Here is a 15,024-nt window from a genome sequence, read left to right as displayed (position 1 = left end):
TGGGGGGGGGGGAGAGGGGAACCTTGGGACCTCCTCTGAGGTGAGGGGGCACCCCTGGGGTATGGGGGGGGGCATCTGGGGTCTCCTCTGACTTAGGGACCCCTCCAGGGACAAAGGGGCTACTTGGGGACCCCTCCCCAATCGGGGGACACCCCCAGCTATAAAGAGGGGACACCTCTGCTCCCCTCCCCAGTGCAAAAGCCCCATAGTCCCTAAGTAACCTCCCCTGACTTTGTTTGCCATGAGTGGGTTCCGGGGTCCCCCCACACTGCCCCAAAGGACTTAAATTTGGGGTTAAAAAAAGCAAAAACCCAACTTTTTATTTAAATAAACCCTAAAGGAGGAGAGAGGACACACAGTGGNAAATAACTGTAATAAACCCTAAATCCCAACAAAACACCCCAAAAATGAAGCTGGGGGAGTGTGAGGGGGCTGGGAGCCCTTGCAGGTGGGGGGCCCTGGGGTTCCCCCTCCCTCCAACAGAATCCCCCAACCTCCCCCAGCACCCCAACCCCTGCCAGAGCCCCCAAACTGCCCCCCCCCAGGGCCCCACAAATTTGGGGGAATGGGCTCAGCAGAGCCAAAGTCCTTCTTGAAGTGTCATTGGGGGAGGTCCCCAAAATATGGGCCCCTCCCGAAACTCCTGCATGCCCAGAAAGGGGGTTCAGGGCACAAAATTGGGGGGGGGCAAACTCATCTCTCTTGCCCCTTGGAACAGTCTGTGATGGGGGGACAGGGACCCCCCAAAATGGGGGGAAGAGCAGGGGCCCGCTTCGTGGTCTTTGGGAGCTGCTCCTGCCCCCTCCACCTCACCCCTGATCCGGGGGGCCCCTCGCCCCCCTTTTCTCACCCCCACTAGGGGGCAGACCTCCCAGCATGGGGGGACATAGGCAGCACCCCAAAACTATGCGGAAGTAGGAGAAATCCCCCAAAATCTGAAGGAGTTCCAGAGGAAATGGGAAGTGCTGCTGAGTGTCCCACAGGATGCGCCGCTCAAGGGGAGCCCCCAAATTCCTTTTTTTCCCTATTTTCCAAAAATAACCAAAAAACAGGGGGTACACCCCCCTCCCCCCCAGGCTGAGGCATCCCCCAGCATCTTCAGTTTTCTTCCTTTTCCCAAAGAAGAGAGGGATTGATGCTGCTGTTCCCAGCGGGACCCTCCTACCTGTGCACAGGTATCCCGGATCCGCCGGGATTTCAGGCAGTTTGGGGGTTCCCAGTCTTTCCTAAGAGGGGGAGGGGTGGATTCAGGGGTATAACGATGGTGGGGGGGGCCACTTGAAGATTCCAGGAGGATTTTTGGGATCATAATCCAAGTTTTTAGGCCAGAGGGCAGGAACGATCCGAGTTTTTTCATGCTGGCAGCGCTCGGGTTCTTCCCCATCCTTAGAGGGGTGAGAAATCCAGGTGAGGCAGAGCATGGTGATGTGGGGGGGTGCAGGAAGAAACACCCCCCTCCCGCACCCCCTGAACTTCCCGGTATTCCCAGATTTTCACAGCAGGAGCTGGGAGTCGGGCGGGGTCTTGGTCTGGCAGCCTTGGCACATGCGCTTGTGTCGGAGCAGCCGGTCCGTGCGGGAGAAGCTCTGCGGGGACAAGGCACTGGGGGTCACTTCTGGGGGTGGCGCTGTGAATGGCGGGGTGCCCCGCCCATTCCCGCGGGAATTCTCCCGGGAATACCTGCATGCAGCGCTCGCACTGGTAGGGCTTCTCCCCGCTGTGCACGCGCTTGTGCCGCTCCAGGTGGTACTTCTGGATGAAGCGCATGTCGCACATGTCGCACTCGAACGGCTTCTCCCCTGGAATTCCGGCCGGCAATTAGCGAGGGAGGGGGCGGGGGGCTGTTCATTAACGAGGGCTCATTAGCGGTGCAGGGAGGGGGCGGGGGCCGCTCATTACCGGTGTGGATGAGGATGTGCCGTTTGAGGTGGTAGCTGCTCCGGAAGGCGCCGAAACAGTGGTCGCAGATGAAGTTCTTGAGCTGGAAGGAGCCGTTTTGCTCAATCACCACCATCTGAAATGGGGGGGATATGGGGGTTCAGAGCCGGGGGGACCCCCAGCAGCCCCCCCAAATCCCCCCCCCCGGCCGTCCTGCGCCTGCCGGAGTTTGGGAGATTGTCTTCCTCCTCCTCCTCCTCGTGCGGCGCGGCGGCAAACCTGGGATCCTCGGCGGGAGGAGCTCGGGGGTCCCTCGGCGCCGGGAACCCGCTTGCGGCGCTGCCGGGGGGGCGAGGGGGTGTCAGCGGCCCCCGAGATGGCCCCCGACCCCCCCCAGACCCCAAAATCGAGGGGGGACCCCCTGCTGGGGGAGGGGACCTGCCTTTTTCATGGATTTCTTGGGGTTGGAGGCCTCAGGAGCATCATCGTCCTTGCGGGCGCGGGGCTTGTCGGGGTCCTGGCGGAGGGACTGGGGGGGCAGGAATTGGGAAGGGGTTGGGAACAGGGCAGGAATTGGAATGGGGGGAGTGGGAAGGGGGGATTGTGGGACCAGGAATTGGTGGAGAGGGGTTTGGGAAGGGGTGAGTAGAGGGCAAGAATTGGGATGGGGGTATGGGTGGGGGGTTGGGAAGGGGGAAGGAATTGGGGGGCATTTGGGAAAGGGAGATTGAGGGACCAGGAATTGGGAGGGATTGGGAAGGGGGCAGGAATTGGGGAGGAGGGATTGGGAAAGCAGGAATTGGGGTGGGGGGATTAGGGAGGGTAAATCAGGGCAGGAAATTGGGGAGGGGGTTTCAGGATGAGCAGGGAATGGGGAGGTTGAGGGATAATGGAATTGAAGGGGAAACAATGGAATTAGAACAGGAAAATCCGAGGCAGGAAAAGACCAAATAAAAGAGGAAAAATCCAAATGAAGGAGGAAAAGTCCAATAAAAGAAAGCAAAGGGCGAGTGAAGAAAGGAAAATCAAGCAAGGGCCAGAAATGGGAAACGAAAGGATGAAAAATTCAATTAAAGCAGAAAAAGGTCAAAGGAGAAGTGGGAAAATGAAACTAAAGCAGGAAAACTAAAGCAGGAAAAAGCCAAATAAAGGCAGGAAAAAGCCAAATTACAAGTGGAAAAGGTCAAATAAAATACAGCAAAGGATGACTAAAGGGAGAAAACCTCAAATTCAAGGAGAAAAAATTCAAATTCAAGGAGGAAGAGGCAAATTAAAGGCGGAAAATGCCAAATTTGGGGCAGAATAGCCCAAATTAAAGCAGAAAAAAAAATTAGTTGCAAACACCAAAAAAAAAAAAGCTGGAAAAAACCAAATTAAATGTAGAAAAAGCAAATTAAAGGTGGAAACAGCCAAATTATGTGCAGCAATACCCAAATTAAGGTGGAAAACTCCAAATTAAAGCAGGAAAACCCCAAATTAAAAGTAAGGAAAGCCAAATGAAGTGCGGAAATTAAATTAAAATTAATCCAAATTAAAGGTGCAAACCCCCAGATTAAGTGCGGAAATACCCAAATTCAAGGTGGAAAACTCCAAATTAAAGCAGGAAAACCCCAAATTAAAAGTAGGAAAAGCCAAACGAAGTGCGGAAATACCCAAATTAAAGGTGCAAACCCCCAGATTAAGTGCGGAAATACCCAAATTAAAGGTGGAAAACTCCAAATTAAAGCAGGAAAACCCCAAATTAAAAGTAAGAAAAGCCAAATGAAGTGAGGAAATACCCAAATTAAAGGTGCAAACCCCCAGATTAAGTGCGGAAATACCCAAATTAAAGGTGGAAAACTCCAAATTAAAGCAGGAAAACCCCAAATCAAAGGTGGGAAAAGCCAAACTAAAGGCATAAACCCCCAAATTAAAGGGCGAAATCCCCCAGTTCAAGGCGGGATCCCCCAGTGGAAGGTGCCAGACCCCAGCCAGGGCGTCCCACTCCGTACCAGGAGGTCGGGGCTGGAGCCCCGTTCCCGGTTCCCGTCCTGTTTCCCGCCGGATTTGGGCATCATCTTCTTGCTGGCGACGGTGGGGACGAGGCAGACGCCCGAGAGCCCCTCGCAGGCCAGGAGACTCGCCTGGAACAGGGAGGGACCCCCAGGATCAGCCCCACAGCCCGGGGGCACCCTGGAGGGGGGCGGGGCAGCAGCCCCCTGCGTCTGGGCCCTGAGGGGGGCTCGGGATGATCCGGGGAAACTCTGGGGTTATCTGGAGGGAAAGTTGGGATAATCCTGGGGAAACTCTGGGGTGATCTCAAGGGAAGTTTGGGATCATCTCGAGGGAAATGTGGGATAATCTGGGGAAATTTTGGGGTGATCTTGAGGGAAGTTTGGGATAATCCTGGGGAAACTCTGGGGGGATCTCGAGGGAAGTTTGGGATAATCTGGGGAAATTTTGGGGATGATGTCAGGGGAAATTTGCTATGATCCCAGCATAAGTCTTTGGGGAAGACCCCAAAGTGGAACAGAGGGGGTTGAACCCTCTTCTTTCAGCCCAATGAGGATTTCAGGTCAAATGGGAAAATTCAAGGGAATTGTGCAGCAACTTTGGGATAATCCTGTGGAAAATTGGATAAACCCACGGCAAAATGGGAAGACCCCAAAACTGGGAATGGAGGAGGCTGAACTCCCTTTTCTGAGGCCTGTTGGGACTGAAGGGTGAATGGGAAATTAGGGGATAATCCCAGGAAAAAAATGGGAAATTATGGGGAAAATTTGGGATAATTCCTGCATAATTCTGTTAAGAGCCCCAAAGGAGGGTTTGGGGGGGCTGAACCCCAAATTTGAGGCCTGACAGAATGTAAAGGCTAGCAGGGAAATTTGGGGAATCCTAGAGAAAACTGGGATAATCACAAGGAAAATTCAGGATAAATGTGAGGAAATTTTGGGAGGGAAAGCTGGAATAGTCCTGGGGTAACCCTGGGAAGACCCCGGGGTGTGTTTGGGGTTGGAAAAACTTCTTCCAGCCCAGAGAGGATCTAATGGATAACAGGATATTTCAAGATAATCCTGGGGAAAATTTGGATTATCCCAGAGAAAACTGGGACAATTCCAGTGGAAACTAGGAGAATTCAGGAATAACTGTGGAAAAACCCCAAAAATGGGGAGGGGAAGGTGGGGGGGGGCAAAGACACCCCCAAACCATCTGCTGAACTACTGACCTGCCTTTACTGGGGCCCTAAATGCTACCGGGGAAATCTGGGAAATCCTGGGGTAAACTGGGATAATCAGGGGAAAAATTTTGGGAGAATACTGTGGAAAGTTTGGGAAGAGTCCACGTGTGGAGGGACAGCTTAAACCTCCTTTTTTGAGGCCTCAGGGCTAAAGGGAAAATTCAGGATATTTCTGGGGAAAATCAGGATAATCTTGAGGAAAACAGGGATAATCCTGTGACATCCCCTGGAGCAGGATGGGGGGATGGGGAGGCACCCCCCACCCTGGCGCAGGGGGAGGGAAGCTCCAGCTGTCTCCCCTCTTCCTTCCCTTTTCCCATTTTTTGGGGCCGTTGTTCCCCCAAATTCCTGGGCCTGGGGGTGTCAGGATGCAGGGGGTGGGGGCTCATTACCTGAGCCATGCTGTGGGAGCCTTTGGCCTTACTTCTCGCCCAGGTAAAGCTCGTTTGGGGTAAGAAAAGGTGGGATCAGTAAATTTTTATGGATTTTTGGGCGGGCTCCAGTACCCGCCACGGCGCCGCCATTCCTCCTCCTCCTCCTCCTCCTCCTCCTCCTCTTCCTCCTCCCGAGGGGGCCACTGGGGCAGGAAGGGGGGGGAGACAGGGCCGGGCTCCCCCCCAAAGCCGGGACCCCCCGAGCTGGGGGGGCGCTGGATCTGCGGGGACGGAGCTGAATCCAGGGGGATCGGCCTGGGGGGAACAGTGGGAAAAGGGGGTCAGAGGGGCCAGGCGCCCTCCCGCCCGACAGTCCTGCGGCGCCCCGCCCCGCTGCCCCCACTCGCGACACCCCTTGGGGACCCCCTATACAACCCCGCTTTGGGCTCCCCCCTCACTCTGACCCCTTCCTTTGGGGTGTCTCCCGTGACCCCTTTTGGGGGCTGGTTCGCCCCCTTCCTTTGCCCCTCTTTATTGCCCCCCCCCCCCCCCCCGGGGCAGGTACTGACCCTCCCCGAGCGTCTGGGAATTGAGGGGGATACTGGAAATGGGGCACTGGGACTGGGGGGTGTACTAGGAACGAAGGGCACTGTGAATGGGTGTGGAGACAAGGGGGACACCAAACACTGGTGGGGGGACATACTGGGAATGATGGGGGACACTAAGGACAGGTGGGAGTACACTGGGGACAGGGGGACAATGGGAATAAATTTAGGGACCCTGGGAATGGGTGGGGGCCACACTGGGAATGGGTTGTGGGGACACTGGCAATAGGAGGACATACAGGGTCACCACTCTTCCCACAGATCCAGGGACACAGTCCTAACCCTGCCCCCTGTCCCCAGAACCCTCCGGGGCTCCTTCCCCAGTCCTGGACTTTGCTCCTTGCCCCTTGGCAACGTGACCAGAGGAAAATTCCATCCTGGGGAGGGAAGAGAGAGGAGCCAGGAAAGCCTGATCCAGGAGAGTCTGATCCCAGGAAAAGCTTCTCCTGGGAGCACCTAATTCTGGGATCACCTGGTCCCAGGATCACCTAATCCCAGGAGAACCTGGTCCTGTCAGCACCTGATCCTGGAAAATTCCAGCAGGCAGAGGTGAGAGGAGAGGTGAGTCCAGAGAGCCCAATGCCCAGAGAAACCCATGCTGGGAACACCTAATTTTGTGATCATCTTCTTCCAGAACTACCTCATTCCAGAAGAACATCATTCTGGAATCACCTTATCCCAGGAGAATTTCATCCTGAGAGAGCCTTATTCCAGGAGCACCTCATCCCAGGGGGAAGCTCAGCCTTATCCCAGGAGATCCTTGTCCCAGGATCACTTTATCCCAGGGTTATCTCCTTCCAGGAGAAGCTCAGCCTGGGATCCCCGTCCTGCCACCTGCTGCCAATCCCAGGGTCCCTCCCAGCGCATTTCGGGGTGTCCCCGTGTTTCTCCTGCCATGGCTGAGCCCTCTGGGGCTGGGGACAGCATCCCATTGGATGGTCCCGGCCTGGACATGGCCGCTGGGGAGGAATTCCTGCAGGAAGTGTTCCAGATCCTGCTGGAGGAGGGCGTGCGGAAGAGCACGGATGTGACACAGAAGGTTGGGACACTGGAGCACTCGGGAGGGTGGGGGTCCCCAATCCCATCCCATCCCGTCCCATTCCCGTTTCCAGTCCCATTCTCAATCCCAATCCTGTCCCCACAGGTATGTGACTGGAAGGAGCCCCCTGGGAGGGGGTGGGGTCCTAGTCTGTCCCTATGGCCTGTCCTGTTCCCAGTCATTCCCTGTCCCAGTCCCAATCCCATTCTCATTCCCAGTCATTCCCAATCCTATTCCCAGTCATTCCCAGGCGTGTGACTGGAAGCAGACACGGAAGGGGGTGGGGGTCACAATATTGTTCCTTTCCCAGTCCTATTCCCATTCTGAAACCCAGTTCCAGCCCCATTCCCAATCCTGTTCCTAATACCAGTCCCACTTTAGCCCTGTTCCAACAGCTAGTCCCCCTTTCCCATTCCCATTTCCAGTCCCATTCCCAGTCCCATTCCCAGTCCTGTTCCCGTTTTCAATTCTGTTCCCATTCTGAGTCCCCAATTTTACACTTGGAACAGGATTGGGAGTGGGACTGGCGTTGGGAATGAGAGTAAATCCCAGTTGCAGTCTGATTGTTTCCAATTCTGTTCCCATTCTGAGTCCCCTTCCCAATTTTACACTTGGAACAGGATTGGGAGTGGGACTGGCGTTGGGAATGAGAGTAAATCCCAGTTGCAGTCTGATTCTCATTTCCAGACTCGTTTCCATTTCCAGTCCCATTTGCAATCCCACTTCCAGCCCCATTCTCATTCCCATTCCCCATTCTGTTTGCAGTTCCGGTGCCAGTCCCATTCCCATTCTGGTTCCTGGTCTCAGTCCCAGTCTTGTTTCCACTCCCAACATCATACCCAGCCCATTCCCTCTGCCGTTTCCAGTCCCAGTCCCTGCCAGTCATTCCCAGTCATTCCCAGGTGTGTGACTGGAAGGAGCCGCAGGAGCTGCGGGAGCTGCTGGATCTGGAGCTGCGGAGCGACGGGGAGGGGCGGGAGCGGCTCCTGCAGCGCTGCCGGGACGTGCTGCGCTTCAGCGTCCGCACTGGTGCGCTCCCAGTACACACCAGTGCGCACCAGTACACGGGAGTACCGCCCCAGGGCAGCCCAGTGCCTCCCAGTTTAGCCCTGCACAAGCTCCGCCTGGCACGGCACCTCCCGCTTCAGCCCAGCGGTTCCCAGTGCGGCCCCTGGTGCCTCCCAGTGTCAAACACTGTGGCCCCTGCCATGTTCCTCGCCATATCCCCCCGATCTTCTGTGTCTCCCTTGACTGCCCCCGTGCGCCCCCATTTCTCCCCTCATCCACTCCCTGACCCCCCAATGTACCCCGAACTCCCCCATGTCCCTCCGTGTCCCTTCTGTTCCCTCCCTACCCACGCCCGATCCTCCACGTCCCTCTTGTGTCCCCCCGATTCTCCCCTGCCCCCCCATTTTCCCATTTCCTCCCACCCCCATTCTGCCCTCCATTGTCCTCCTCCTGTCTCCCCAGTCTCCTTATGACCCCACAACAACCCCTCTGAACCTCCCAGATCCTTCCCTTATCTTCCCGTGTCCCACCCCCCATGTGCCATCCCCAACCCTCTCACGTTCCCCCACTTCCCCCTACCCCCTCCCCTATCTCTCTCTGTCCCCCCACCATGTCCTCCCCTGACCACCCTATGTGCCCCCCGTGTTCCCCCAGGTCACCCCCGGTTTTTCAACCAGCTTTTCTCGGGGCTGGACCACCACGCCCTGGCTGGCCGGTTCCTCACTGAGACCCTCAACACGAGCCCGTGAGCCCCTGACACCCCCAAAGGGGGGCTGGTGGGTGGGGGGACCCCCCAAAAACCTGCTATGACCCTCCCCTCCCCCAGATCCACCTATGAGGAGCCCCTGGTGCTGATGGAGTGGGAGGTGCTGGGGGGAGGGTTTTGGGGTGCTGAAGTTTGCAGGGAGGGTTTTGGGGGTGTTGAGGAGCCCAAATGAGAAAGGTCCCACCAAAACCCTGTCCTGACTCCCCTGATCTAGCCCCCAGTGTTGGTGCTAATGGAGTGGGAGGTGCTGGGGGGAGGATTTTAGGGTGCTGAAGTTTGGAGGGAGGGTTTTGGGGGTGTTGAGGAGCCCAAATGAGAAAGGACCTGCCAAAACCATCCTGACTCCCTTGATCTAGGCCCCAGTGTTGGTGGCTCCATCCTCCCTGATGAAGGGGGGGGTCTGGGGGGAGGGTTTTGGGGTGCTGAGGCTCTGGGGGAAGTTGTTTGGGATTCTGAGGTTTCAGGGGGAGGGGAACCCTCCGACTCCTGCTGGGCCCTTCCAGGTACACATACGAAGTGGCCCCAGTGCTGGTGCTGATGGAGGAGCAGGTCCTGGCCACGCTCCGGGAGCTCGTGGGGTGGAGCAGCGGCGATGGAATCTTCGCTCCCGGTATCCCGGACCCTTCCTGAGGGGTATCCCTGTCCCCCCTCTCCCCCTGGCAGCCTGTCCATGGTGCACTGAGGGTGAAACAGGGGTCCCTGTCCTGGGCAGGGGGATCTATATCCAACATGTTGGCCATGAACGTGGCGCGATTCCGGCGTTTCCCGGAGAGCCGGAGCAGAGGGAACTGGGACCTGCCTCGCCTGGGCCTGTTTGCATCTCAGGAGGTGGGAGTGGGGGCTCAAAGTCATCCCAAAACCCAATCCTCAGGGTCATTCCAATTCTAATCCATGGGGTCATTCCAAACCTTATTCCTGGGGTCACCCCAAAACATGATACCTGGGGTCATCCCAAATGTGGCCCCCTGAGGTCACACTGAACCTGATCCCCTTGGTTACTCCAAATCTGATCCCTGGGATCCCCACAGAACCTGATCCAGGGGTCACCTGGGGTCATCCCAAAACCTGATTCTGGTGTCACCCCAAAGCTGATCCTTGGAGGTTTCCCTAAACCTGATCCATGGGGTCATCTCAAAACCTGGTCACTGAGGTTACCCCAAAACCTGGCCCATGGGGTCACCCCAAGTCTGGTCCCTGAGATTACCCAAAAACTGGGGTTACCCTGAGTCTGGTCCCTGAGGTTACCCAAAATCTGGTTCCTGGGCTCCCCTCAATCCCGGTTATCTTTTCCTGCCCAGAGCCATTATTCCATCCTAAAAGGAGCGGCTCTCCTGGGAATTGGCACGGACAATGTTCACCTGGTGCGGACAGACGAGAGGTGGGTGCTGGGAGGTCCCAGGGGACCCCACGTCAGGGGGTTCCTCCATGTATCCATCCCTGTCCCTTCCCCTCAGGGGGAAGATGATCCCAGAAGAGCTGGAGAAGGAGATCCAGAGGGTGAAAGCCGAGGTCAGGAGAGGCTGCACACCCCATGTTCCCAAAGCCCCTCAAAGTCCCCAGTGCTTTCCCAGTATCCCCAACGGCCTTCCCAGTGTTCCCAAAGCTCCCTCAAAGTCCGTTTGTCCCCCTCTAAGTCCCCAAAGCCTCTCCAATGTTCCCAAAGCCCTTCCCATGTCCACAAACCAACTCCCATGTCCACCAATGTCCCCCCAGTGTCCTCCCAAATAACCTGAATCTCCTCCAATGCCCCCCCCACCACTGTCCCTTCAACTCTTCAATGCACCCAATGTCCCCTGTCCTCCCCAGGCCTCCTGTCCCCCCTTAAAGTCAGTCCCCTGTCTGCCCCAAAGTCCTCTGTACCCCATTTCCTGCACCCCCAATGTCCCCCTGTATCCTCCAGCCCCCCCAACCTACCTCCTGGGCCCCCTCAAAGTCCCCCCAAATGCCCACCCAGGGCTCTGAGCCCATTCTTTTTCTGTGCCACCGTCCTGGCCACCTTTGACCCTCTGTTCCCCCTGTCCCCTATCTCCCAAATGCCCCCCAAGTCTTCCTTGATCAACCAAACCCCCTCCAGATCCCCTCCAAATCGCCCCCAAAGCTTGTCCAAATGCTCTCTCAGGACAGAGACCCTTCTTTTTCTGTGCCACCATCCTGGGCACCTTCAGCCCTCTGTGTCCCTCTGTCCTCCATTCCCCAAATCCCCCTCAAGCCTCCACAGGTCCCCCCAAGCCCCCTCAGATCGTCTGCAAATCCCCCTGAAGCCTTCCCAGACTCCCACCCAACCCTTCCCAAAGCTCCTCCAAATGCCCTCCCCACCAGGACTGGAGCCCCTTTGTGTGTGCCACCATCCTGGCCACCTTTGACTCCCTGTGCCCCCTGCCTTCTACCCCCTTCCATGCCCCCTGCACCCCCCAATACCCCCAGACCCCTCCCTAATCCCTCCCAGGGCTCGGAGCCCCTCTTTGTGTGTGCCACGAGTGGCACCACTGTCCTGGGCGCCTTCGACCCGCTGGACGCCATCGCCGACATCTGTGCCCGCCACGGGCTGTGGCTGCATGTGGATGTGAGTTTGGGGGTGCCTGGCTGGGGGGGCTCGGGGGTTCCCCTGTGGGTGCTGATCCCCCTTTCCCTGCAGGCAGCGTGGGGGGGCAGCGCCCTCCTGTCCCCCCGACTCCGTCACCTCCTTGCCGGCATCCACAGGTGTGTCCCTCCCTCTGCCCCTGCAAAAGACTCTCACCCCTCCCCCTCTGAGCTTTTGGGGATACCCTTTTCCATGGGGCCCCCCTAAACTCTGCTGTCCCCCCCCAACAGAGCCGACTCAGTGACCTGGAACCCCCACAAACTGCTGATGGTGGGGTTGCAGTGCTCAGCATTCCTGCTCCGTGACAGCTCCGTAGGTGCCCCCCATCCTGAATTCCTGCCTCTGGGATGCCTCCCGGGCCACCTCATTAATTTTGGTGCCCCGTGTCCGTCCCAGGGGCTCCTGCAGCGCTGCCATGGCGTGGGAGCCTCGTACCTGTTCCAGCGGGACAAGTTCTACGACGTGTCCCTGGACACGGGGGACAAGAGCCCCCAGTGCGGCCGCCGCGCCGACGGCCTCAAGCTCTGGATCCTCTGGAAAGCCGTGGGAACCAAGGGGCTGGCACAGCGTGTGGAGCGGGCATTCGGTGCCACTCGGTGAGCCCCAGGATGGGGGGGACCCTCCACCCTCCCAGACTTGGCTTCACCCCTTTGCTCCCCCCAGGTATCTGCTGGAGCAGGTGAAGAGGAGGGAGGGATTCCAGCTGGTAATGGAGGTAAGGGTGATGGAGGAATGTGGGATGGGGGATATGGACACCTAAGAGTCCTGGAGGTTGGAATGCCACAGGTTTGAATCATCCTGGAGTTTTAACTCCCAGGGGATTAATCCCAAAGGTTTGAATCCCCAAAGTTTAAATTCCAGAGTTTTCAATCCCTGAGGCTGAAATCTCAGAGGTTTGAATTGTCCCAGAAATTTAGACTTGGAGGTTTAAATCCCTGAGAACAAATCCCAGAGGTTTAAATCCCAGAATCTGAAATCCTGGAGTTTGGAATTCCACAGGTTTAAATCATCCCAGGGGTTGAAATCCCAGAGGTTGAAATCCTGGAGTTTTAATCATCCTGGAAGTTTCCATTTTGGAGGTTTAAATCCCGGAGGATTAAATCCCGCAGGTTTCAATCCCAGACAATTAAATACACATGTCCGAATTCCTGGAAGTCTGAATGCCTATCAAATTCTGGGAATTGGGTGAATGGCCATGATCTCCTTCCTCTTTCTCTTCCTGCAGCCGGAATTTATCAACCTCTGCTTCTGGTTCATCCCACCCAGCCTGCGGGGCCAGGAGAGCTCCCCGGAATTCTGGGACAAACTGGGAAAGGTGAGCCCAGAATTCCAAATTCCTCCCACCACCAACAGCCTTCCAAATCCCAAAAAAATCACCTAAAAATAACAACAAAATCCTCACGAAATGGTGTTTCCCCATAGGTGGCCCCAGCCATCAAGGAAAAGATGATCCGGAGGGGCTCCATGATGGTGGGATACCAACCCCACGGATCCCAAGTCAACTTCTTCCGGCAGATTATCACCAATCCTGCTGTCACTCGCCAGGATCTAGACTTCTTCCTGGATGAGATACAGGAATTGGGATGGGATCTATGAGCACTCCCAAAAACCCCTGTGAAAGACCCTAAAACCTTCCCCCCATCCCTGAGGAAGAGGAGCAGAGCCTTGATTTCTTCCTCACATCCCAAAATTGGAAATGACCCTAAAATTCCATACTTATGGAATAAAACAGCATTTAATGGTCCTGATCTGATATAATTTGATATTGTAATTTGATATAACCCCACCTTCAATATGGGGATTTGGGGTGTAGGGCGTCCCTTAATTCCCCTGGAAGCTGTGGAGGAGGTTGTGGATTCTGGGATCAGGATGTAGTGGCCTTGTGACTCTCCTGACATTCCCAGGACTTCTTGAAGCTCCAGAGGTTGCAATTTGTATGGAAGAGGATCTGTCAGTACCCGAAAAACTCTTGGGAGAGTACTGCGAAACCTTCTGCATCCGTCCCTGAGGAAGTGGAGCAGAGCCTAGACTTCCTTCTGGGATCTTTAAATCAGGAGTAAAGATGGATGTTCTCAGCGCCTGATCCCAAAACTCCACACTCATGGAATAAAACAGCATTTAATGGTCCCAATTTTATATTAATTTGATATCACACTCCCTCCCCCAGAAATCGAGTTTGGGGGTCCCTCAATCCCCCAGGAGGCCCTGGAGGATGTCGAGGATTTCAGGATTGACCCGGGCACGCTCAAGGCAGGCTAGGAGCTGGGACACTGTGGCTTCCTGTCGCTGCTGCCGCTGCCACTCCCGCAGCATCTCGAAATTCCACAGGATGGGATTGCCAGGATTTTCCTCCTGGATCTGCTCCAGCCGGATCCGCTCTAGCCCTAGATGCAGAATTCCCACCTCCTGCCACTCTTTTCCCAATTTTTGGGCGACTTGCATCAACTCCTTCTCCGTCAAGCGTCGCGGATTCACGGGTGGAGCTGGAATCCCTCCAGGATGATGTCCTGAAGTGGGGTCCCCCCTCACCCTGGGGGTGTCCCCGTTAGGTTCCCCGGGAGTTTCCTCCGGGATTTGCTCTTCCAGGGGCAGCTGGAAGCGCTGGATGAGGTCGAGGCGACCGATCTGCCGCAGGATCCCGGCGGTCACACGCAGGGAATCCCCCGGGAAGCGCTGGAGGAGGATCCGGCACAAATCGGGGCGCGATGCCGGGAGCACAGGCCTGGATGGAATTCGCCCTTCCAGCAGGAACTTCAGGCTCTGGAATTGCTCTTCCGGGAGTGCCTGGTACACCTCCAGCAGCGTCGCCCGCTCGTCCCTCGCCATTGGGGCAGAAAATCCCACAGGGAAATGGGGTCACTCCTGGGACACAAGGGCTGGGAGAAAGGAATCACCACGCAGCTCAGAAAGTGGGGGGAAAAAGGGGGCCAACCCTGCGCCCCAAAAATTCGGGGTGTGGGTTGAAAGGGGTCACTCTGTGCTCCATAAATTGGGGGTAGATGGGTCACCGCCCACTCCGAGGGCTTTCCTGGTGCCCCCGGTGTCCCCACCCTGCCCCGGGGTTGAACCCCCCCCAGCGTCACCCTAGAGTACCCCACCCTACCCTGGGCCTGAGACTGCCGGGTGTCACCCCAGTGACCCCCCAGCCCTGGGGCTGGGTCCCTCCAGTGCCTCCCCATCCTTCCCTGCGCCTGGGACCCCCACTGTCACCCCTGTGCCCCCATCCTGTCCTGGCTCCCCGCGATGCCCCTCCCGATGTCCCCGCCGCGTGACAAGTGCCCTTTGTTCCGGGTCCCCACGATTTCGCGGCGCCCTCGGTGCCCCCCTGGCCCCGATTCCCACCGTTCTCTCCCTGAAGCCCCCCGTTCTGCCCCCGCCGCCGCCCCGCTCTCACCGCGCCCCGTTCCCGCCACGGCGGTTCCGTTTACGGGAAGCGGACCGGGGTTCCGCACAGGGGGCGTGGCCTAGCGCTCCCGCCAAAGCGGCTGCCATGGCAGCGGGGGCGGGGCCCGAGCAGGGGGCGTGGCCTCCCCGCCCGCCACAGCGGCGGCTTCGG

The 15,024-nt window shown here is 57.0% G+C and overlaps 3 protein-coding genes across 9 annotated transcripts; 1 reads left to right on the top strand and 2 right to left on the bottom strand.

Moving 5' to 3' along the window:
- Positions 1–369: 369 nt before the first annotated feature.
- On the bottom strand, positions 370–5,792 carry ZNF740 (zinc finger protein 740). 3 transcript variants are annotated; one of them, XM_041417687.1, is made up of 7 exons: positions 5,488–5,789; positions 3,870–4,001; positions 2,321–2,407; positions 2,158–2,217; positions 1,900–2,014; positions 1,681–1,799; positions 370–1,586 (listed from the first exon to the last, which is right to left on the bottom strand). In XM_041417687.1, the coding sequence occupies exons 1-7, from the start codon at positions 5,494–5,496 to the stop codon at positions 1,494–1,496; spliced, it is 615 nt and encodes a 204-aa protein (XP_041273621.1). In that variant the 5' UTR covers positions 5,497–5,789; the 3' UTR covers positions 370–1,493. The 3 variants fall into 3 exon arrangements, with proteins under 3 accessions (XP_041273621.1, XP_041273628.1, XP_041273638.1); XM_041417694.1 differs by lacking the exon at positions 2,158–2,217 and having other exon boundaries at positions 5,488–5,790; XM_041417704.1 differs by lacking the exons at positions 2,158–2,217; positions 2,321–2,407 and having other exon boundaries at positions 5,488–5,792.
- A 30-nt stretch (positions 5,793–5,822) lies between these two features.
- Positions 5,823–13,211, top strand: CSAD (cysteine sulfinic acid decarboxylase). 4 transcript variants are annotated; one of them, XM_041417640.1, is made up of 16 exons: positions 5,823–6,030; positions 6,336–6,623; positions 6,709–7,113; positions 8,016–8,142; positions 8,776–8,866; positions 9,391–9,497; positions 9,600–9,715; positions 10,186–10,265; positions 10,342–10,396; positions 11,334–11,450; positions 11,523–11,587; positions 11,699–11,780; positions 11,865–12,064; positions 12,132–12,183; positions 12,694–12,783; positions 12,891–13,211. In XM_041417640.1, the coding sequence occupies exons 3-16, from the start codon at positions 6,970–6,972 to the stop codon at positions 13,062–13,064; spliced, it is 1,500 nt and encodes a 499-aa protein (XP_041273574.1). In that variant the 5' UTR covers positions 5,823–6,030; positions 6,336–6,623; positions 6,709–6,969; the 3' UTR covers positions 13,065–13,211. The 4 variants fall into 4 exon arrangements, with proteins under 4 accessions (XP_041273574.1, XP_041273565.1, XP_041273582.1 ...); XM_041417631.1 differs by lacking the exon at positions 5,823–6,030 and having other exon boundaries at positions 6,052–6,635; positions 6,876–7,113; XM_041417648.1 differs by lacking the exons at positions 5,823–6,030; positions 12,891–13,211 and having other exon boundaries at positions 6,052–6,623; positions 11,865–12,054; positions 12,694–12,786.
- Positions 13,185–15,001, bottom strand: LOC121342913. Of its 2 annotated transcripts, none has more exons than XM_041417666.1 (2): positions 14,863–15,001; positions 13,185–14,344 (listed from the first exon to the last, which is right to left on the bottom strand). In XM_041417666.1, exon 2 carries the CDS (start codon positions 14,292–14,294, stop codon positions 13,656–13,658), a length of 639 nt encoding a protein of 212 aa, XP_041273600.1. In that variant the 5' UTR covers positions 14,295–14,344; positions 14,863–15,001; the 3' UTR covers positions 13,185–13,655. The 2 variants fall into 2 exon arrangements, with proteins under 2 accessions (XP_041273600.1, XP_041273609.1); XM_041417675.1 differs by having other exon boundaries at positions 14,811–14,907.
- Between the last annotated feature and the right edge of the window lie 23 nt (positions 15,002–15,024).

The sequence above is a fragment of the Onychostruthus taczanowskii genome, unplaced genomic scaffold (genome assembly GCF_017590055.1).
Source record: "Onychostruthus taczanowskii isolate IOZ18803 unplaced genomic scaffold, ASM1759005v1 scaffold107, whole genome shotgun sequence".
NCBI classification, from domain to species: domain Eukaryota; kingdom Metazoa; phylum Chordata; class Aves; order Passeriformes; family Passeridae; genus Onychostruthus; species Onychostruthus taczanowskii.
The sequence above is the reverse complement of the archived record's forward strand: the minus strand, read 5'-3'. Positions and strand labels throughout refer to the sequence as shown.

Coding starts and splice junctions, on each gene's coding strand:
- LOC121342913 (XM_041417666.1), bottom strand. CDS start 14,294: ATGGCGAGGGACGAGCGGGCGACGCTGCTGGAGGTGTACCAGGCACTC.
- ZNF740 (XM_041417687.1), bottom strand. Junction 2,015..2,157: donor CCTCCCGCCGAGGATCCCAG/GTTTGCCGCCGC, acceptor CCCCCATTTCAG/ATGGTGGTGATTGAGCAAAA. Junction 1,800..1,899: donor GCACATCCTCATCCACACCG/GTAATGAGCGGC, acceptor CCGGAATTCCAG/GGGAGAAGCCGTTCGAGTGC.
- CSAD (XM_041417640.1), top strand. CDS start 6,970: ATGGCTGAGCCCTCTGGGGCTGGGGACAGCATCCCATTGGATGGTCCC. Junction 9,498..9,599: donor CGATGGAATCTTCGCTCCCG/GTATCCCGGACC, acceptor TGTCCTGGGCAG/GGGGATCTATATCCAACATG. Junction 11,781..11,864: donor TCCTGCTCCGTGACAGCTCC/GTAGGTGCCCCC, acceptor TGTCCGTCCCAG/GGGCTCCTGCAGCGCTGCCA.